At 40.3% G+C, this 24132-nt stretch overlaps 1 protein-coding gene across 10 annotated transcripts in view; it reads right to left on the bottom strand.

Annotated features, from left to right (window-relative positions):
- Window positions 1-24132, bottom strand: part of MACROD2 (mono-ADP ribosylhydrolase 2) — an 837243-nt gene that overhangs the window by 53563 nt on the left and 759548 nt on the right. For 6 of the 10 annotated variants that reach the window (XM_085218727.1, XM_085218724.1, XM_085218730.1 and 3 more), the window contains 3 exons: window positions 17235-17318; window positions 4852-4914; window positions 875-943 (listed from right to left, as the gene is read on the bottom strand). In XM_085218727.1, the coding sequence (XP_085074853.1) occupies window positions 875-943; window positions 4852-4914; window positions 17235-17318 (216 nt within the window). The remainder of the gene's footprint in view (window positions 1-874; window positions 944-4851; window positions 4915-17234; window positions 17319-24132) is intronic. The other 4 variants (XM_085218725.1, XM_085218728.1, XM_085218731.1 and 1 more) reach the window with 4 other exon arrangements.

Genomic DNA, 24132 nt, shown 5'->3' with positions numbered 1-24132 from the left:
GTTAATAATTATGTTATCTCAGTGAAACGCATTAAAATTTTCTATTAGTCTTCCTTAGCCCATCTTTCTGATAGGCGGTATTTATTACAGATAGCATAACTCCTGTTTTGAATTACCAGTAGCGATCGTTTTATAAATCACCCAAGCTTTTTCCTGACGCACCCACACAAAAATGCCAAAAACCATAGAGCGGCACAAGCAACTAATAGCATGATATCGTAACAGTATCAAAAACAGCACGTCTGAGCACTGGCTCCTATCCGTAAACCAACAATTCCATCAGAAAAATCTCAGCTTGAAACATTTAAATTAGATCATCCCTCTTTCTTGTTTCCTAAACTCCCCAACATTTGGCCCCGTGACACTTTTAAATATTTATCACAAACTAAATGATCTGAGTGCCCAGCACAGCCTGCACAACATAAACATTACTTTCTCCTTCTCAATTATGACTTCATCTCCTTCTGTCTCCTCTTGATGTGTTTATAGCTATTGTGTTTTCCTTTTTCCCCATCAGGAGAGCTCTGAATAGGAGAGCTAACACTGTGGAGATAGATGTGCACATTTAACTTTACACACGTGAATAATCCCAGCGAGTGCAAGCTCCAGGCTTATTTCTGATATGTCACGTATGATACTGTAGCATTACCTCCATAAGAAGAAAAATTGTTGGAATTCATGGCATCTCTCATCAGCACAACAGCTGGTGCCATGTAGTTTTATTACAAAGACTTTTGTAAATCAAAATCCAAGTATGTACCTATTTTTGTATGGTTTAACTGTGATTTTAGCAATTTCCAGGCAAGGGAAAATACGGCTTTGTGAGATGTCCTCTTGGGTTTGGATATTTTGCAATGCAATTTACAATCTGTACCTTTATCCTCACTAGGCTTTACTTCTTCTGATGATGATAGGCTGGCTACAGCGGAACGTTTCGTCTCATCTGTAGGAACCAAGGAAATGAAAGACAAGTTATTCATTAGCTAGCAAACTGATGAACTGGTTTACTGGGGGAAAAAAAACAAGTGTTACACTGTATTGGAAGAATGATACAATGCTTGAATTTGATTTTTTGGGCTTCCATCCGTTCTCATTGTACTCACTGACCATTACTGGTTTGACTGTCTTCCCTAAGCCAGGGGTAAACTTGCATTGCAATACTGCCAGATCAAATCTGTACTTCAACTTCCCGTAATAGAGAGAGAGGAACAGCTGCCAATTTCGTGGGTAGGCTGCTGTTCTCTTTGCTTAGATATTTCTTTTTTTTATTTAATGTATTTATTTGGGGAAAAAACACAAGCCATTCTTTAATCATGTCCAGTAGTCCCACTGGAATCAAAATCATGAAATGCAAATGCTTTCTTGAAAACAGAATCTTTCTTGAATCAGAACTGAAACTCAGCAAGTCCGTAAAAATCTGTGGTGCATAGCTGTTTAATGGTAGAGTATGTGCTGTTAAAACTATGATCTTTAATAGATAAAATTAGTAACTGAATTTAATATATATATTTTTTCACTTTCACTGCTGCTGCTTCTCAGCAATCTTTGCAGTTTAAAACCTTTAGAAACCTGTTTTCATTTTTAGCCTTTCACTTCTTTCTTAAGACTTGCCTCTAGTTGTTCTTTTTTTCACCTGGTCTTGTCATTGAGTATTTTTAGCCAGCTTAAAGCTAGGCTACTGAACCACCTGCCATTTTGTTTTCCTTGTGTTAATTGTGAGGTACACCGATGAAAGGATAGAGGCCAGATTTTTAGAAAAACCAACAACACTGTAATAGCCAAACTATTCAAGGCCAATCCTTGTACATTATAATTGGCTTTTTCATCTACTCTGTAATAAGAATATATAAATCTTTAAGTAATGACTATGTACGAGCACAGTTTATTTTTGCTCCTCATACGCTTTCTTTTACAATATTAAAGTAATGATTTGTGATTTGTCACACTCAGATGAAGGTTATGCCTTTTGGTTTAGAAAATACAAATTAGAACTTCAGTATTTGAATGGCTTGCTCCTCACAATTATCCTTTATAATGATTAGAAATGGGCATACAACTTCAGGCATACAACTACATATCTTAAAAAATCAGTTCATTTCCTTACCAACAAGGAAGGGTTCAGAAGCAGCAACCCTAAAAGTTTCTGATGATGTTTTGTCTCCGCAGTTGAAAGTAGAAAGCAGGAGCAACTCATCAGCTGAGTATTACTTAAGATAATTGTCTGCCTCACTGTTCTTATCACCAGGTGAACCAGTAGGGCTTCATGTTAAGCCATTTCTTTCTGTAACGTCGTGTGCCTGTGGCTGAGGAAGTGATTCATGCAGTTTGTGTAGGCACAGTGCTATCTTTAGGTGCATACCTAAAATGAGTTCAGAAAATTTTCTGGATCTGGGACCTAAGTAAGTCTGGATCTTTTCTTTGACACTCTTCATTAGAGTAACAAAACATGACTACTAATATGAGATAGCACAGGAGTGTACATGATATCTCCAAATAAACTAGGCATGACAGCTTGTAACATAGGAAGTCATAATGACAGCTTTGGAAGAAAACACAATGCATTTAGCACACCTCCAGTAGCAAAGTAATAATTAAGAGAGGTATGTTCCCCTTACTTCTCTAGGGAAAAAGGAAACGTATCTTATTCAATCCAGCAGCTTTGCAAATCAAAATACCAAGGAAACTTATATCACATCAGAGTCAATAGAGTTGAGAAGTAAAATAGGTGAATAAGTAAAATAGGATGTATTTGGCATCTACGGACAGGAATACAACTGGGTTTCACGTGAATCCCTGCAACTGGAGTAATCCCGAGGTAGGAGCCACGTAGTATTTGATACAGTTAAAAGCTCAACACTGCTTGAGCAAAAATATCCCCCTGCCTAGGAAGAGATCAAAAAACATAGCCTGGATTCAGACAGAACAACTTATGACTACTGCAATGGGAAAAACCCAGGAAAGTCAACAAGGTTATCCTTCAGCACCAAAACAATCACAGAACTGCAGTTGTTGGAAGGGACCCCTGGAGACCATCTAGTCCAACTCCCAACCCACCCTGTGATTCCCTGTGATAGGTTGCATCCAGGTGGGTTTTCAGTATCTCCAGAGAAGGAGACTCTACCATCATTCTGGGGAGCCTGTTCCAGTGCTGCATCACCTCACAGGTTTTCCTCATATTCAAACAGAACTGCCTCTGTTCCAGTTTGTGCCTGCTGCCTCTTTTTTTATTGAGGGGCACCAACAAGAAGAGCCTCTTGATTCTTGCCTTTTAGATATTTACAAGCATTGATAAGATTCCCTCTCAGTCTTCTCCTCTGCAGACTGAATGGTCTGAACAGCCCCAGGTCTCTAAGCCTTTCCCTAGATGGGAGATGCTCCAGGCCCCAAACCATGTCTGTAGCCCTCTATTGTACTCTCCCCAGTAGTTTCCCATATTTCTTGAACTGGGGAGCCCAGAACTGGCCACAGCTGCTCCAGATGTGGCCTCACCAGGACAGAGCAGAGGGGGAGGATCACCTCTCTCACCCTGCTACCCATGCTCTTTGTAAGACCCCCCCCCCCTCCCCTCAAGGCACCACTAGCCTTCTTGGCCACAAGGGCACACTGCTGGCTCATGCAGCATGCTTATCTCGTTGAGCATAAAGGTTCCCGGTCCAAAGGTGCTATGCTGTATGCCCATGTCTTCACCACCTACTGCTTGCCAAAGAATAGGAAACAAAGAAGGCACATACAGAAGGACTTCAAGCACTTGAGGCCACCACCAGCTGTTAAACGCACAGCTGCAGAGCTGTGGAGCACAGAGAGAAACGCTGCACTTCCACACACACAGTGCTCACTGCCTGGGAAATACAAGGACCCACATCAAATGAATTCCTCGTCTGGAAAGAGCTACAGTAGAGTAGCCAACCAGATAAGTCAAGAATCCAGGATTTCTATTTTTCCTCCTGCCCTTACCAGCTGGCCTTCTTCAGCTCAGTTTTCCACATATTGATAACAATCTCCAAGTCAGCTTAAAAAAATAGCTCTGAATAAAACTGCTTCATGCTCTGTGAATTAAGGTAACATCCTGCACTACTATGAGGGGAAAAGAAAAAAAAAAAAATTGTGTTACATGTAATACTGAAAAAAGAAATCCTAAAAAAGAAGGGGATTTACAGGCATTTTGCTTGTCACTTCAGCTCTTCTGATAAAGTGCTTAATTTCTAAGTCTTTTGCAATGAACAGAGTTGGGTGAGATTAAAAACATAAACAGAAAAAAAGAAGAAAATCTATTGTGACCATGGAGTGACATTGTATTTTACAATACTGAACTTACTAACTTGTAATATATAATTTATAAGCATGCCATCTGCAAAATCCACTGTTCGTGAACTCTGACATTCATTCACAGTATATGTAATGCCTTTCTGTATGGATTTAGAATCTTCATAACCCCTGAGACTTGTGCAGACAATTTATTAAAACCTGAAAATAGCCTGAAAAACCTAAGAAGCCCAGCATTCAGTAAAGAAAGACCTTCCCCAAATTTCCTTTCCCCCCATTTCAATTCCATGCTACTTTGGTGCAAGCAGAGAGGGAAGATTACTTCTCTCTAGTTAGAGGATTAGCTAGAAGTAGTCTACCTTAAAGGGGGAACCTGGAGCTGGGAGGTTAAGGAGGGAAGCCTGCATTCCTGCATTGCAATATTTTCATTCATAATGAATGGAGCTGAGGTCTCCAACAGGAGAACTGCACAAGCCCTGAGCTAATCTGGTGAAAATGTACAAACATTTTCCTTCAACAGCATTGAGTAGGGCTGTTGTTCACCAAGGTGGACAAAACCAAAAGCCCTTCAAGGACCTGGGCACTCACCTGCTTCCTGGCCTGGGCCCACAGTTTCTTCAATGCTTTGCTTCTCCTCTGCGCTGTTACCACCTATTGGGGAGACCACACAATTCTTTAGGATGTATCTTCCTGTTGGTAGCAGCAGCAGCAGCACCATTCACGGTCACCGACGCAGCACAAACTGCTCGTTTGCAACAAGGCCCCGCAATAGAAGGGGAAAGAGGCAAAGGTAAACTGAACCAATGGCAAACGTAACCAGCAAAATTTAAAACTGCCATATTTCCAGCTGGGAAGGGAGGTTAGATTAAAGATTCTTACCTTAGTAAGCACATCATCAGAAATATCTGTATACCAAATAAATAGAGCTTTCCCTAAACACTGTCTGCAGTAGATAAAAGTGTTGCTCGATCTGAGTCTATTCATTTTATAAAGATTTTTATTTTTTTTTCCCAGGATTATTTTCCTCCAGTAACAGTTCCACAAGAGCCTTGGAGTGGCTGTGTTTCAGATTGCAGAATCCACTTACATAGCTATGGAAGGTAAGAAGAGGAGAGGCAGAATTGCCTGAATTTTATTTTAAAGCAAAAGGCTCAACGCCACTTAACACAAAGTAGAAAAATGCATCAGAAATGACTGCAACGGAGAGAGCAAAATAAACCACAGTCAGATTGCTAGGATTTAATGCGTTTCCCCCCTTTTTACATTCACATTCATTCCCAATTTTCTCAGCTACTTTGCATTCACGTTCATCACCCACTTCCTTCCCTCCAGCTTTCTTACTGAAGGCAGGTATCAAGCCCTGTGTTACCACAGCCAGAAGCGATGCCCTGGGGAAAACCGGTCCACGGACACCACGCCAAGCTCCCTTAACCTTTGCCTGGCCCAATTAGAAGTATATCAGGAAATCTGTATTTCCAGCGATGGAGAACACTCCTCTAGTTTCCTAACAACATTAGAGGCTGCCGTGAGACGGGCTGGCTCAGATGCGATGGCTGCGCTCCCTCTCCTTCAGCATGGCAGCTGAGCTCCAGCCTTAATGAGGCATTTGGAAAAATGACTGCTGAGCATGTACATTGGGAGAAAGGAAATTCATTCCCAAGCCTGTAAATGGCTCCATAATGATAAGTATATTTTTTTGCTGTGGCTCCTGGGTTTTTCTGATTGCAGCTTCTGTAAAGCAGCGCAGTTGAAGCTCTTTGCACTGCCTCCTTGCTTTTACTTAGCACAGAGTCTGCTGAAGAGAACAGCAGTAGCCCAAATGCAATTAGGTGGATGGGAGAAAAACTGAGAAAGTGCACGTGTTTCAGCAGCAAACACACATCTCCTGGCATCACGCTACACTCAGCTCGTACTTAGAGGTCGGGTATGACGCTCGCCCTCTCCAGCAGGCAATACATGCAGCATCCAGCAGATGGGACTCGTGGAGAAGCATTCCCCATCGGCTCGCGTGAAGCGGCTCTCGGAGGTGGGGACGGAGCAAGGAGATGGAGCAGCACCCAGCACTGGGTCTCCCGCCCGCCTGCCGCTCTCCGCACCGACTGTAACCAGCTGCAATGGCTGGCTGGCTACAGCGATTTCTTAGGACGTTAGTGAGCTCTAACCTGTAAAAAATTGCATTTCATGGATGACCAAAATGGCTTGACAAAACCAGCTGGGGTTTTTCTCTCCCTCCCTTTAAATCACCCTGTCCACACGCAACGCAGGGACCATAAGCAGACCAGAAAGTTTGCTGTGCCAGAAGACAAACTCTTCTTTCCCCCTTCTCCTTTTACAACGCAGCCTTGGGACTTTGCAGGCTTTACAACATGCAATTAATAAAGAAGAAAAAAATCCTTTATGTCACCAGGCTGTGTTTCAGAGGAATAAAGTTGTCTAGCTCGGGAGCTGTGCAAAGGAACAGTTCAACACAATACTGTAACACAACAGTGCAGTGACACTTGAAAAATCTTTACCATTAAGTCGGATCCAAAGAGAATATTGCATCACTGTTAAACAAGCGGTGCCAAAACATAAAGGATTTCACTATGACCAAGTGCAACATGTTTTGCTCTGCACAGAAGGACTTCATATTCAGGAAAAGCATGTCAGGCAAAAATAGTAGCTACGGATATATCACTGGAAGTCATTTCAGCAATTGCCTTACTGCATTTAGAATGAAAAACTACATTTCTAGGTGACACTTGTTGCTACATCCATTACAGTGACTATAACCATGAATCAGGTATTTGGGGGATTCATTCATAGTTGTTTCCAAAAGGCTACACACCTTATTTTCAAGTTACTTTCTCAAAGTGAACTTGTACCTCCAAAGAAGGTTTAAAAGACCTGCTTCATCAGATTAACAGACAATGCATATATTCATTAGAACATGTTGTCAATCCTGAGGCTATTATTTCACTGGAGATTCACTGTTTAAAACTAGAATAATGGAAAGATAATTACAGCACTGTGTATTAGATTCTTAACATGTTTTCCATCTAACATTTCATTTTGTTCCTTTTGAGGAAAAAAAAAAAAAACCAACCACCAAACGTGAAAGACTTTAAGCAGAAGTTTCACCTCTTGTACTCTGACCCAGTCCAGCAGACTGGCTGGACTGTGACAAGGGAATTAATTTTGATCAGCATAGTGAAAGTACGTGTTGTGCCTGCAAAGTGACTTTCCTACAACTAGAGGAAAGGAAACACCACAGTTAAGAGTGGGTGAGTGATTCTGAAGTGAGTGATTTGCAGAGGGAAAGGGTAAGCTCTGCTTGGCCTAGGGAACCTCTTCATCTCTGTGGAAAGTGGAGTAAGAACACACCAGTAAGAAAGCAAACTATTGGGTGGAAAAGTAGCTAATCCCAAAGCATCTGACAAACAGTTTTTTCCATTTTTTCACAAACTTTTCTAACGAGTCTCTCACTGAGTGCCTTCTACAAATGAAGAACCTTTATGTAATCATTGCTTTCCACTGGAATTGGGTGCACAGCAAATGGGAAGGTCTTAAGTAGCACCTGCTCAAACCAAAGAGCTGAAAAGATATTTTAGAAGAGAAGCAAGCCAGTTTTCCACTGTAATTTTATTCGCCCCTGCTCTCCTTTTCACCAGGCGGAAAAGTCAGACCCAGTGCATTTCCCTCGAGTCTTCCCCATGACATCAATACTGAAGACATCTTTTCCACTGGTTGGCTTCCATAGTATCTGTCATCCTTCTCTTTCCACTACTGCAGCAACTGGCGATTGCATTTCCTTTAGGTGAAAACTGTCCCCACAACATCTACTTTTCCATTGTACTAGCAATCTGTCACTCAATCCAAAGGAGGTGGAAAAAGCAGTGAATGACATTTTGTGTCATTTTAGGCCAGCAAATGTAAATGATTTCAAGCCACATCGAAAGACAAATGGGAACATCTGCTTCTTTTCCCCTGCATGGCAGTCAGTTGATAAAACAGGAGTTTTCAGAATTACAGAAGCACATCAGACACTAAAATACCTACTCCTGGCCATATATTTTCCTCTGCCAAGCTGTCTACTATATGGTAAGAGCTTGCTCTTCCCTCTTAGCCTTTTTCCTTGGGATCGACAAGGAAATTTCCCCCAAATAGCAGATATCCTTATTTATATCTGGTCACAGCCCAGGCAGTGACCATCAGCGCATTCAGCAAGCTGGCAAAGCACACAGCATTTTGAACTAAGCTAGAAAACTGGATGCTCTGTGAGTGTCTGCCTGCTTTATGTTAAGGAGAGGTACTTAGCATGCAAAGTGATGTATCAGCCACAGAAACTGCCCCAAAACGAAGCAGATGATATGATAAATAATAAGCCAGCAGTCATACGGGAGGAGGCTGAGACAAGAACCCTGCGAATGTCCAGGGGACAAGCTCTCAGCTGCACAAACAGAGCAGCTTTTAGTAGTCTTCCCATTTACTCTGCCAGAGCCTGGAGGCACGGGGTTTTTTACATCCCTCGCTGTTCTTGTGACAAACATGGCAAGTCAAAAATATTAATAGTCTGCCGGCCTCTTGGCCCTTCCCATTTCAGAGATGAATGAGTGCCAGATTCTCACACACCTACTACTCTTCAGCAGTCCCTTTCTTCATAAGTAGACACAGACGTATTTAGAGCTAAGGTTAATGTCAACATCTCAAAAACTGGTACAAAAAGACACTTCGAAGAAAACAGAATTGCAGATAACATTTTTAGTCAAAGGAGGAAATTCTGCTCAGCCAGTCTACTTCTACTCCTCCAACACACAAGTTATTAATAGTAAAGTTTTTTTCACTAGGAAAAAAGCACTTGTATGTGCCATTGTGTGTCAGTCAGAGTGAGGCTCTTTCAGAATCCTCCTATCTGGAGCAGAAATAGTTGATACAGAGGGCCAACGTCTGAGAGTCGTAACTTGTCTGTCCTTCCCACATATCTGCGTATGGATCACAATCCCGAGCTCCAGCTCTCACCCTGTTACAACCTCACATGGCTTTTGCTTTGCAGCCACACAAAGTGTGACCTCTCATGGTCTGGCCTGAAAATTTCTCTCAAAGCTGGGCCACGCTTCTGTGACAAAAGCAAACCAAGATCTGGCAGATAAAAGATGTCACAGTTCCAAACTGTCTTTTTTACAGCACGAAAACATTGCTGCGGTAATTGCACTAATGATGTGAAGGTTCTTTTGCAATAACAGGGACAATAATTAATGAGAAAATTAAAAATATGGGCCTTGATCTTACAGCTGTTGCATTCTACCCACGAGCAGATCTGCTGACTTCAACAAACTCCTATGATGTGAGAAGAGAACACACATGGATCCGGATATACACTCAAGATCATATAGCCGGCAACCACTGTCAGACTGCTTCAGTGGTAAAATGATATCAGACATAAAAACAAGAAGAGCCATCATGGTAGAACTCCAAAAGCATGAAAACGAATCATTAGGGTGGTGGCCTGAGGTTACTGAACAATTTTGGTTTGCATTTTAATTTCTTCTAATTAAATCACAATTTTTAAGTCAGCTTTAAACCGAACTTGCATGGAATCCCTTTAGGGTGAATTTAAAGAAGAGTTAGTAAAGAATTATCATTGGCAGCAATTGTTTAACGGAGTTATGAGACTTGTTCCCCCCTTGTTGTATGAACAATTACCTCACTGCAGACGCAGCCCTCCATCAGCACACTGAGCCTCACCAAGTTGTCAGTGTAATGAATAACAGGTTCTTATTTTCATGCAGCGTTTTTGTCAAGTATTGTCGGGGAGTGTGGGAAAAGAATGAGAACTGCAACTCGTGGGGATTATCTCAGAGGTTTAAAATAACACTATTGCATTTCATTATTTAGTGTCCTGAGGAATATGGGAGCCTAAGCTAAAGCCCACTGCAGTTGCGAGGTGCTTCCCTCAACTCACTCCTCTGTGGATCACAAAGCAGGTAACTCAGCACCACGGTACATCTCCCAGCACAAGGAAGAACCAGGGGACAACGTATGAGCCAACAGTTTCCAGAGCCGAGTGAAGTGTTTCGCTTGTGCTCAGATGCATCCCAATCCACAATATTGCTGGGAACATTGAGCAAGGCTGTTTGTTTTTTTTTTTTTTTGCTGGATGTAATTTTTTTTTGCGTGATGCACACCATAGCTCAGACTTTGCAGTACAGATACCACACACTATATTATCTAAAATTTCATTGCCCAAGATGCTGATCATCGCTATTTTTGACAATCTGCAAGTGTCCCTACAAAGCAACTAAAAGCAGGTATTTCCTGGGAACCAGAATATGGACAGCCTACAAAGTCCATACAAAGCACGAAGATGCAATGTGCATTCTGATGCAAAAATTACACACACGGTGATGTGCAAGCATTCATATATAGCTATCCTAGTGTAGAAGTTAAACAAACTGCCCGTGTGATTTGATGCACACTGAGGAGTGAGCAGAGGCAGTGTTCAGAACAGAGCAGAGCAGGCTGACTCCCAGCCCTCCCTAGCTAAGGCAAAAATATGTGAAGGTGCATCATATGACCATAACATCTACCCTATGTCAATTTACTGTTAGTTCTCATTTTCTTGGTGTACCCATGAGAATGGGTAACTGCACACCGTGAAGGACTGTGGCACAGCTTCTTCTTCACAGGAAAGATATAAAATAAAACCTATTTCAATGTTGTGCATACCATTCCTGAGATCGTGTGATGGAGGAATGTAACAGTGAAGACTGTTACAGTGAAGAGGAGTGTAACAAGAACAGGGAAGCCATGCAGGAAACCATGCTTGCTAAGAGGGTATAAAACATGAACCAAAGCATGGCACTATTTTGTATTAGCATTTCAAAATGAAGGGTCTGACTGTGCCTCCTGTGCTGGGCCGAAACAATCACACTGCTTTACTGTTATTCATTTGGTGATTAGAGGTGAGAAAGGAATTGCAACTCTTTATCTGCTACAGTTTACATACACATGCAGTCGGCTGCTAAAAGAAACCCCGACAAGCGAATGGCTGAAGCAACAGGATGGCGCGTCACCTGCAGAGACCAAAATGAGCTGCATTTTCGAAGCTGTCCTGTGTGACTGCTGCATGACAATCTAATGCAACTGCAGTAGCCTCTCCAGCAATGAAAAGAATCTTCTAAGAAGGGTTTGCTCAGAGAGCAAGTAACAAATAAATACACAGATAACGTCCTGTTTTTCCCCTGGCTCAGTGAAAAGTGATCACCTGATACACTGAGAGCTGTAATCAGTCAAGACAGATGGCAGACTTCAAAACTGGAGTGAAAAAAGAAGCTATCAGCCAAAGTGGATAAGGGTTAATGGCATCACTTTAAATATAACCAGTCTGTATGAAGGTGAAACATTTTACAGACATGTTTGATACACATGCTTCACAGGGAATTTTGTCTGAAGTACTTTATCTTAATGTGAAATTTTATTTAAGGGTTCGGTTTGGTGGTAAAAGGAATGCAGTAACTTCTAAGCTATCTTAATAAGAAGGAGCACTTTAATGCTGAACAAGAGAGTGTGTTTTTGAAGCATAATTATGTGTCTAGATGTTCATTTTCAGTATGAGTGGAGTAGAAATTTATTGAAGAATATTACTACCCTGTGGGATGCAAGGAAGAAATGTAGCTATAGTTTCTCAAATGATAAAAGAATTGTTTGCTATAAATCAAGGACAATTTTAAAACTTAATCAGAAGTCAAATCTGGTTAATATTAATCCATACCTTAAAGGGACAATCAGGTCTGCATAGTGTTACAAGGACCATAAGAAAGATGCTTTGAACATTGCCGCGTAGCAGTAACACACTGCAGATGTACGCACGCTGCACCCCTCAGGGAAGGAGCAAAAGTCATAGCACCGTTGACTTCAGTATCTTTTCAGGTTGGATATTAAATATTTTTTCTGCCAAAGAGCGGTGAGGCAGTGGCACAGCTGCCCAGGGGGTGGTTGGGTCACCGTCCCTGGAGGTGTTTCAGAGCTGTGGAGATGCGCCACTGAAGGACACGGTTGGTAGGTATGGTGGGGTTGGGTTGGGCTTGGACAAGATGATCTTAGTGGTTTTTTCCAACCTGAATGATTCTATGACCTTTGCCACTGCACATATTATATCCTCCTCTCTATGACACCAGACAACGAGCAGTGAAGCTGCAAAAATTGTGTTGTAAAGAAGAAGGAAGGAAGAAGTCTTATATTAATGTTGCAACTAAAGGACTAAGCTGTAAAATTAGTTTTATTTGCTAGTCCAAAACTATGCATTTTTTTTGTCAATTGACAAATCTTTCTTAGAAAAGGGATAAGGAACAAGGATGTCCCCCTCAGACTGAGCATCCCTCCTAACAGCCATAACCTGCTGAACCACAGCACTGCTGAGGTAAGATGCACCTCTACTTGGCCTCACTTCTACTGCATACTCAAATCAGATGGGTGACTTCTCCTGTAGACACAGCACAATTCAGATTCAGAGCAATACAAGATCTTGCTAACGAGCCCTGCATCCCAACACTGATGAACAGCGTTTCAGAAACCTGATGCTGCCCTTGAAAGCTAAGAGGCCAGTAGTGCAATAACCCTATCAAGCAAAGGAACAAACTCTACTAACTGTCACCAAGGTGATTTGTGTTCCTTATGACCTTCCTGGCTTGGCTTATCCATCAAACCATTCTCCTTCCCACCAGGTAAACAGAAAGCAGACAAAGTTCATCCCAGATAAGCAATTCCAACATGCTAGCTCCTCACACGTACATTGGGTCTCAGATAAAGGGATCATTAGAGTCCAACAGCCCATCAATCTATCAGGAAGAACCTAGCACTTCATTGTGGGAGAAGCTCAGGAGAAAAGTCAAAGTGAGATAACTTGCAGAGCTCCAGCTCTGTCTTCACACCCCTCAAAGGAGAACAAGCAGGATCCTGACCTTGGAAAGGCATAGCAATGGCTTCTGCTGCATGGATTGATATTCTTCCTCCTGGAAGAGGAGAAAGATCAGGCATTTATGCTGCTATTGTTGGCTGTATTAGTCATCTTCAATATTGATCACCTGCAGACTATGGAGGGAATAGATGGGGCAGCTCTTGGACAGGCACCATTTTATATCCCACTGAGAAATTCAGAAAGAAACAAAGGAGCAAATAGTTTTGCTTCTCCCAGTATCAAGAAAACCTACAGCATGCATCTCACTGTTCAGCCCACATAGGAGGCCATTAGGGGAGAAAAAGAGAAGGAACATTTTGAGATGCACTAGCCTTCTTTAAAGAGAGTCAGGGATCAGAAGGTTGAAAATATCACTCTTGGCATTACTGCCACCTCATGATGGCAATGCTGCGACAAGTATTGCCATTTTCTCTATGCCATTACTTTATGATGGTGTTATGAAGTTACTGAAGACACACTAAATTTGCTTTAGTACCAAAAATATTTTCCTCACCTTGGAGTTCACCAAGTGCACCTGACCATGGGAAAGGCAAAATTACCACTGGCTTATTTTTCCCAGCCAGCAGGACCCAGGGAAAATACACGAAGAAAAAACTAAATAACTCTGCATGTTTGCACACATAAAACCTGGCAGTAAAGAATGAACCCCCCATGTATCCAGACCATTCATTTCTCCAGACAATAACCTGCACTAGAATGAAAAACTACTGAATACAAGTGACAGGAGAATCTGCTATGCAGTTCACACTTGCTTTTTGCTATCAACAGACCAAACACAGAGAACAATGTATCTAATAGCATAATAACAGACACCACTAATACTTCAGAGGTTCCGTACAAAATTGCTTTCATTAGCATGTCAAGTGTTTATCTTAGCTTACTGCAAAACAAGCTCCTTACATACAGCCACTTGTTCAACTTCCCTTGATTGCAGAGAGGACAGAAATGAAGGAGCCTACTTTCTGTGATCTTCTGCAGAGATTTTAAGAAAACTGAAAAGGTTTTCTTCCGCTACCTCTAGCCAATGAACCAGCTTGGCTTGCTGTAGAAAGATATTACTGGGGGAATATTAGTGAACTCGATGGAATAGTTTCTACAGGATGCCATGAGGGCATGTGTGACAGTAGGCTGCAAAAGCAGCGAGCTGTATTCCCACCTTTGGTGTAAAGGGATGCTGGTGGCTACGAGGAGGAAAAAACATTAAGTTCTTCCCGGGCCTCACTGTATATTTGTTAAATATTTTATATCTAGCCATGGAATGAAAGGAGAAAATAATATCTTGTGTTAAATGTAAGTCACTTTGGACTAGCTTTTATTGCTAATACCTTTTCTTTTTTTTTTTTCCCCTAATCTTTTTAATTTCTGGTATATAAAGCATGCAAACCACCTGAAGGTTCAAACACTCTGAACATAAAGCACTTCAGTTTCACCATGAGGAAACTTCAACAAAGCTGGCTGCAGCCAGAGATCAGCTTTACTGAGTTCTGAGGCTGCTTATATGTATTAGCTACCCGAAAATCCTTCTTTTTTTTTTTATCCCTCAAAATACAATAAAATAATAGAGGCAGTCTCTTGGAAGGGAAGCCAAATCCCTACCTATCTAAACAAAATCATTCAGATACATGGTCATGCAGTTCTGGTTCATGTCACACATACACAGCTTTCTTGATCTTCAAAGCTCTACAATAGCAATTCCTTTAATTAGCCAAAACCAACAGCTAATAATTAGAATAACAGAAACCAAATTCTATTCTCAGACAAACGCATGCAAATCCTATTTACCTAAATAGAAATAACTCACAGGTGTGCTACATTAGACTCTGGCCACCTCTGCAGCTCTATAGGAATTCAGTGTCTGGAGCTATTCTTCAAGACACAGGCACAGGTAATTCAGCTGAGATCTGATCTGGGTTTCTCCCTCTTCAACAAACACTTTAATTACTTTCTTTTATTCTCAGCACAACATTCAAGCCTAAATCAAGGCTTTCACTCCTAAACACTACAGGCCTGATTTCTGCCCAAGGAGAAGAGGAGTCTGTCACCAGCCAGATTACATTCCGCAGCAGTGATTATGTGTTACAGGCCTCGACTCTGCATCAGCAAAAATCTACTGTACGGCATCAAATTCAAGGAGTTCAGACATTTTACAGCTCGAGGGTAATGCAATCATTCTATTGCCATGCTATTTACTTCATCCTTCCAATGCGTTTGTTTGTACTCTACAAAGTGAACTGTAGGTCATCAGGAAAACACTGACAGGAATAGCAAACGAGGAGATGGAATTCAGTAAACCAAGGAAGCAGTGGAACAACATCAGCTCAATTTCCAATTGAAAGAAAAGCTTACAACTTTTTTTTTCCTCTCTTAGTATTATTTTTTAAGACACAATGAAGGCTTTTAGTCACACTCCAATATATGTATTATGGAATACTTAGGAATATGGAAAACGACACCATGATCCCACACCCCATTTAGCCTGCATACAAATCGACATGTGGTTTGTCATCACAGAATTCTCTAATCCAAATATACATTGGTATTTTAACTTCAGTTGGGTTTAGTGCAACAAGAAAGAAAAGACGACCAGTCAGGATGAGATTTCTTGGGTCCCCCCACACCTTCCAGGCGATGACAGCTATTGCTTTAAGTACTTGCCATTAACAACCAGTCACAATGTTAGTGACAGGATGTTACTAGCAGTTACTTAAAGTGATAGATGTTAACGTTTTTCTGCTCTTTATGACTCACACTACACCCTAGTCAGAATATTTTAGGAGCTGAAAGCACGGAGTGAGGTCAAAATGATGAAGGACATGGAGCCACTGGTTGAGGTGCAGAATGAGATGTGTCACTTAAGGAACATTAGGTCAAAGAGAATCCATGATAAGGAACTGTCATGGATTAAAGATTAAGGTTCATCCTTCTAACTATTTCACCTAAGGGGAATTCTCTAGCATTTGGGCATTTTGTTCTACCACAAATTGAAGAGCAAAGTCAAAGTCTACACTGAAAATTACATCTTTGATGTTAACGTCTTTTAGCAGCTCTACCAATGAGATACACATTAGGAAAAGATACTTTGATCCAATTTTAGATTGACGTGGACTGCGCTCAGAAAGACTCAAATGCAGGAAAGCACTTTTGAGAACAACACAGGCATAATGGTAAGCATCTGTGACTTCTGACCATGGAAATACGTAGCACAGCGCATAAGATCTGAAGCCATAAACACCACAAGTGGAGTAGAAAGGGACACAGTAAAATTCTCTTGTAGGGGAGGAAAGCAAGAATTTTATTAATCTATATATTGCTGTGGGTAGTTGATTTAGTTGAGCAGCTTAAGCAATGAGCGTGACGCAAACACTGTGCAACACTACATTTTATATTATTAATTATGTAAAGTCAGAATAGGTTAGACATAAAACAGCAACATTTTTCCATTTTATATCAGCAATAATCGGTAAAAATTGCATTTGTAAATCTAAATCTACCTTGAGATGAAAAACATCTCAGAAGAATTACAGTCTCATGACCAAGGCCAGAATGAACTTTCCAAGTGCGTGCAAATAACATTCTTAAATAACAGTATTCCATTCCAATAAAGTATTTTTTTTTTTAAAGTATTCTAAACAAGAGTGGAGTCAACTCTTTGAAAGGGTAGATAACAGTAGGACAAGGAGAAATGGTTTTAAGTTGAGAGAGGAACGGTTTTAGTTTGGATGTCGGAGGAAGTTCTTTACTGTGAGAGTGGTGAGGTGCTGGAACAGCTGCCCAGAGAGGTTGTGGATGCCCCATCCATGGATGTGTTCAAGGCCAGGTTGGATGGGGCCCTGGGCAGCCTGGTGTAGTATTAAATGGGGAGGTTGGTGACCCTGCATGTGGCAGGTGGGTTGGAGATTCATGATCCTTGAGGTCCCTTCCAACCCTGGCCATTCTGTAACTTATTTTTTCTCAAGAACTTTCCCCCGAGATGTAAAATTTAGTAATAGCTCTGAAAAGCAGTCAGACCACCTACCTTCAGCATCGTCTTGCAGGTCTTCAGCCTGCTCTGCTTTGCACTTTGTGGGAGACAGAGGCTGGCCTTTTTGTTCCAGTCCTTCTTGAAAATATAAAAAGAAAATATTGAATATATTATATTTTGAAACAGTGTTATTGTAGCAAACTTTACCATACATGATATCACAACTGTGAGTACATTTTATCTCAGTGCTCCATTCAGCGCCCGATGTCTATCTTTCTCTTATGAAAATTAATTACTGCATCACATGCTAAAAAAGGATCGTAAGAAGTATCTTTCAACTTGCATTGGACTTTGTCTAACTTTGCCATGACAGCAGAGAAGAAAAATCATGTTAAAACGACCTACTTCTTAACAAGCTCTTAATATCTTCAGGAAAAGAAAAGTTTATAATTTTTAATTTGCAGTTTTTAATGTAATATATATTAAACTGTATTATAGAATTGTGAAATGATTCCCTCTCAGCTCGATTCTCCATTCGATGCAATAACACAGTAACAAATGAATATTGACTGAAATGGGTAATGAAATGAGAGGCTGGGAATCAAGTTTGATAGTGAAGTTAAGGAAATGAAAGTTTTATGAGATAGAAATGTTCTGTTTGGAGGAAAAAAAGAAAAGCCTTCCAACCCATTAGCCAGAAAGCAATAGGAAGATGAAGGAAAAGGAAATCCTTCTGAGAAAAAGAATAACTGATGCAGTGAAGTTTAAGTGACCGAAGTTCACAGCACCTAATATTAGATGGTAACATTTTAAAAATAAAGAGGTTTTATACAACTTGAAGAGAGTTTTTAATCATCTTAACGTAAGCATCAAGTTACTGTTTGTTTCCTAAGGTAGCACAGAAAGCCCATTAGCACAGAAGGAAGACCAAGCTGGAAATTAATCATAAAAGGTATTTGTAAATTAAGACATTTGAAAGAAGGCTCACTAATTAGAATATTCTTCAAATAGTTGCTTAACCAAATTTTGGATTGAAAGCAGAGAACAGCAGATGCTTAAAACTCAATTCATTGTGTGCATTAAACGTATTTAGCTGCGATGGGAAAAAGCCTTTTTGTCATTTGACTTTCCAGCAAACCACCCAATTCCTTATGGCCAGCTGAGAGCTTGAGAGAGGGAGAAACCTAAAGAAAACAGATTTTTTACGTACATGCTGAAAAGACATATTGAATACTTATAAGCAGGTAACTAAGGAAAGCACGTGGCCTTTCTTGATTTAGGCCTATTGCCATGCTGAAACCAAGTAAGAATCACCTCAACTCAATTAGCTAATTAGCAACTAGAAAAAAAAAAACAAAACAACAGAAGAAGGAAGAAATTTACGCGTGTATTATAAATTGCCTAATATTCTGAACAATCTGATCTCTTCTGCTGTTGTACATACCCTACACAATCATCTACTGTCTATGTTGCTGGATACGTAAAAAGCTCTCAGCAACAAGATGCACAGTTCTCATAAAGGACTCATCTCTGCTGATAGCTATAGATACTACACTTCCATATCCTACACATATCTCTACACATATAGAGAATCCAACTGCTAAAGTTTCCAAACACAGGTATGAAAATAAAGAAGGATGTGAAAATGGAACTTGCAGTGTGAAAGGGAATACTATGTTCTTTGGAGAGAGAAACCATTGGCTCCACACAGAACCCAGGAAGCTACTCAGAAACATTCTCTGCCTGCCCGCCTGGGAGCCTTGGTTCTCTGCTGCGCCGAAGTCCTAAAAGAGCAGCTATGAGCTTAGAAGATGGCAAGAATTTACAAGAAGCTACAGGTCAAAACGTTAACAAAACTCTAAAATGGAGATTTGCATGTGAGCAGTTGAATTTAGTTTCACTTGTTTAATTCTAAGGAGTGAACGTTACATTTTAGGTCCAAAAGCCCAAACCGAATATTGTCCTTAAAAATAGCTTCTAGCACAGAATTTCTGTATATGCAATTCCGTATAGTTCAGAGCATGAAGGGCCTTTACAGATTTACATATCAGTAAATAAGTGGTGTAGAACACACTTTGATGTTTAGCTTGCCATCAGGAAGTAGAACTTTCCTGACAGCACTTCACAGAGGACCACGTTCACGTCATCACATTTGTTCACCTGAATTTGAGATTCAATTACAATATTTAGATGAAATCGAAGTGCTAAGATGTATTTATTTCTAGGCTGGCGAGAACATAGAAGCAACCACAAGTAATGCTGTGGGGAAAAGAAAAGGCAAAAAACATGAAATACACACTTTGTCAACCTTTTACAGAGGTTACTCAAGAGCAGTAATGATGTTCAACAAGAAGCTCAATGCAAAAGCGAGATCCTGAAAAATAACCAGGCTCTTAAAGATTTATTCCTGCCAACACTCTCCCATTCTCTTTAAAAATAACCTGAAAATTTATAATTGACCGTATTGACGGATGGTTCTAATGCCACTCTGCACTACCTGCTATTTTCCCTTTTTGGGTTAACAATGATTCACATCAGGGGACCAAATCAATAGGAGTGTTTCAGTCAACACTCACTCCTCCAATGACAATTTTTATCATCTAACAAACCTTCCTCCAAGCCCAAAAGTCAAATGTCGATCAAACTTAAGTGCAAGTGTCCAGCCAGGTCTTTCAGGAGTATCTGAACACATTAAATAGTATAACCAACATCTTAATTGTCAGCACAAAGACAGAAAGGGAGGAGGCTGTTACCCTCTGAAAATAAATCGTCTTTCTGCACTCTATGCAGAATCCTTTCACGTTCATTAAAGGACACGGAGGCTTTTTATTTATTTATTTATTAGCAGTTTTCTCTCATTTTAGAGACAGAAAGGCATTCCTTCAAGATTCAAAATAATGACTTTTGTTGTGGTCAAAACTCTTAAAGCTTTGTGCTTTACAGTAGTATGTCTTTCAGAGCAAATAGCCAAATCCTGCTTGCCAATTTCTGTTTAAAAACAGAACACCTACATAGGTGTCTGAACCAATCATCTTCAAAGCTTTTCTAATCATGATCAGGTTTCTGAGCTCTAACACCGGGAGACATCATTCCTACTTGTAGGCTAATTCAGAGGGTTAACAAACCACTTAAACCTGACAGTTTCTCTCAAAGTAAGCTATTTCAAAAACCCCTCACAGTTTCAAAGCCTTGCTGTGTACAAGTGTTTCCTATTTTCCTCTCAGGAAAAGAGAAAGTCTCTCTCCAAAGTAAAAAAACATCCAAGTCTGTGTGCATACAGTGGAATGCACAAGGAAATAGAGCATTTATATGGCACTGTTTATAGTTGGGCTTCTCTTGTTAGTGCCAATGAGATCCTTAGGTTTGACATCCTATAGCAGGCTGTCACTTCTGGAGTAACCATCTGGCGGGCTAAGTAGGGCACTTGGGGCAGAAATGGCATAACAAGCAGGGCAACGCATATGAACAACTGTTAGATGAGATATATGACGGGTGGGTGGCAACATTTACTCAGGTGAGGTCAAAAGGCCTTGGTACAACACGGGGGGTGAAGCCAAAGAGGAGAAAACAGCTTCAGAACTGAAACACTTCTGCATGGGATTTTTTGTGCCTTTTGTTTGTTTGTTTTGGTTTTATGGTAAGAGAATTAACTTATGTCAGTGCATAATAATGCAGCATTACTGTGTATCTGGACTATGCTTCTCATAATAGCACACGGTTCTGTAATTTCCAGATGCCATCACTGCAATTGCGCACATAATTATGGCAGTATTAGGGCTTATTTTGCACGCTTCTACGAGTAGGTATGTGAAGTTATGGATATAAAAGCCAAGTCCTTCTGAAGTTAAAGTTTAGAATAATCTTCCCTTAATGGAGCTTAAAGCATTAAGCATCATGACTGCAGCATTAAAAGAGTGAAGTTAAAAGAAGACAAGGCTATTAGGTCATCTGGTCCTTCTCTTTGCTTACGTAGGATATTACTCACAAAGCTGAGATCTAGAAGTGTATTAGGCTGTACCTGGCATTACTAAATCTGTTCTTTTGGCTCAAGCTATTCTAACAGCAAGCTGTATGAAATATAGTAGTATCCGTACTCACTGAATTAAGTGGTGCAGTTAAGCTAGCAGCTGCAACAAAAAACAGCATCCGGAATAACAAACACATGGGTTAAAACCTTGCAAGTTAAATGCCATCAGAAGAGCAGCCTTGAGTGTGTATATTTACTAAGACTGGGTTATTATTACTTTTAAATATTTTTCTTATTCTAGCATATCCAAAATATGCAGTGATGTTATGTGATTGACTCACTAAAATGATCATTCATGTCTGTTTGATTTTATAGTATTAACATAGATAATAATAGAGATTAACTGGCAGACATGCAATTAATATTACTTTACTACTTATGTAGAAGAGAAAACATAGGAAGAAAGGCCTGTCTAAAAATAATGAGATATTTGTACTTCAGGGTGCTAGAAACACAAGAAAGAGATTACTTTCATAATGTGTACATCACTCAACAAGGTACACACAAAATAAGATCATGTGTTACTTCTTACTCCCAGATAATTCTTTAGCTGTACCGAACTCCAATCCTACTTGCACATGTAGTTTGCAACATGCGCTCTCCATAACCCAAAAGTTCTTTTACTTTTTTAAAAAGGTGGCTTTTTTTAAGCACAACAACTGTAGAAATAACCCCAAAGCAGACAGGATATGGACAGCTCAACAAAACTCATTTGTTCAAATGAGTTCAAATTTGTTCAAAAAATCAAAGGCCTCATCTGGAGTACTGTGTCCAGTTCTGGGCTCCCCAGTACAAAAAAGACAGGGATCTCTTGGAAAGAGTCCAGCGGAGGGCCACAAAGATGGTGAAGGGCCTGGAGCATCTCCCCTATGAAGAAAGGCTAAGTAAACTGGGTCTGTTTAGCCTTGAGAAAAGAAGACTGAGAGGGGACCTGATCCAGGTTTATAAATATCTGAGGTGTGGCGGCCATAGTGGTGAGGCCAGTCTCTTTTCAGTGGTACGTGGAGACAGGACGAGGGGAAATGGACATAAGCTGCAGCACAGGAAGTTTCGCACGAATGTGCGTAAGAACTTCTTCACGGTGAGGGTGACGGAGCACTGGAACAGGCTGCCCAGGGAGGTTGTGGAGTCTCCTTCTCTGGAGATATTCAAGTCTCGCCTGGACGCCTACCTGTGCGACCTGGTGTAGGGAACCTGCTTTGGCAGGGGGGTTGGTCTCGATGATCTCTAGAGGTCCCTTCCAACCCCTACAATTCTGTGATTCTGTGATTCTGTGAAAACAGGATCATCAATATTAGTGCCAACTGCTGATTCCATCTGCTGGAGTCATGGCCCATGAAGTCAAGTGGAATGAAGAGTGATTATTCAATTAATAACTTGAAGTGGCAACTAGATGTTGATACTCAATTTTTCCCTCAGAACTGTGAAAAGTTGAACTCTTTCAAACTTTAAGCTATCTGAATATAAAAAAAATCAAAACTCCCCTCAGTGCAGAAATTAAATATGCATTTATAACTCCTGCAAATGCATCTACAATCATTAGAAAGTTCATACCCAGTCTTGGCTTCTGCTGAGATAGTTGATTTTCTTCATCATGTCAGGCATGATGCTATGTTTTGGCTTTAGGAGAAAAACAACATTGATAACACACCTATGTAAGTTGTTGCCTAGCAGTGCTATACAGAGCCAAACACATTTCACTTCCTCAGCTTCTCATGCTGTCCTGCCAGCGAGGGAAGCTGCAGGGGCACAAGGAACTGAGAGAGGACAGAACCAGCCTATACAACCAGGTCAAAGGGATATTTCATACCATATGGCATCACATGAAAAAAAAACTATAAAACTGAGGGAAGTTGGCCAGGGGAGGCGTTGCTACTCAGGAACTGGCTGGGCATCAGTGGGTGGTGAGCAATTGTTTTGCGCATCATTTGTTTCGTAAAGATATACATATATTTTAAATTATCATTACTGTTATTTCACTCTTCCTCTTTTAGTAAAGTATTTTTCTCTCAATGTATGAGTTCTACCACTTTTTTTTTTTTTTTTTTTTTCCCCTCTGATTCTCTCCTCCATCCACTGAGAGGTACGAACGAGCAAAAGGCTATGTGGTGTTCAGCCACCTGTTGGGTTAAACCACAACCGTACACAAACAGGTCAAAATGACAAAACTCCCAACCACTTCTGGATTAGCTGTAGTAAATACATTTGTCTTTGGTCACTGTAGGTACTGACTCATGACTGTCACTGTACTGATTCCCAAAATATCAGAACAGAATAACTAAGTACATGTTGTTGATGTTCAGCGTACCCTACAAACAAGCCTGTGAGATCAACTATGATCTCATCTGTCTTACAGGCACAAAGAAGCAGGTATGTAGGGAAATATCTTCTTCAAACAACTTAATTCAGTGATTATTTCCCAGAGCAGCTATGCAGCTTCACCTAAATTCATGAGGGATAAAAAAAGATTTATTTATTCTGCCAAAAAAGAAAAGAATGGCTATTGAGTGGAAATATATTTCCTCTTAATCGTAATTTTAAATGCTTTAAAAAAAACGATGTAATTTGCACAATCTCCATGAAAGCAACAAGAGAAAAAATGCAAAATAATTGACTTATAAAAACATACATGCCATGATTACTGTAAAAAATGAAATTGGAAATGTTAGATGAATTCTGAAAATTCAACTGAGAGTAATCTTTGGCAAATGTTTGTTGTATAATGACAATCTTCATTTTCCTACTTTTATGTATATATGTACAACTATATTAATCACACTAATTGTATTAAAATCTCTGAAAGTTCCTATCCAGTAATCTTGACACCAAAAAGTAATTACAATTATATGTAATAAAACCAACAGTCCAGAAAGCCATAAAAGAATGTGTTAATCCATCATAGTAACACATAACTATCTGTGTATA

This window comes from Meleagris gallopavo, chromosome 2 (assembly GCF_905368555.1).
Source record: "Meleagris gallopavo chromosome 2, MGAL_WU_HG_1.1, whole genome shotgun sequence".
NCBI lineage: Eukaryota > Metazoa > Chordata > Aves > Galliformes > Phasianidae > Meleagris > Meleagris gallopavo.
This window is presented reverse-complemented; position numbering and strand designations above follow the sequence as displayed.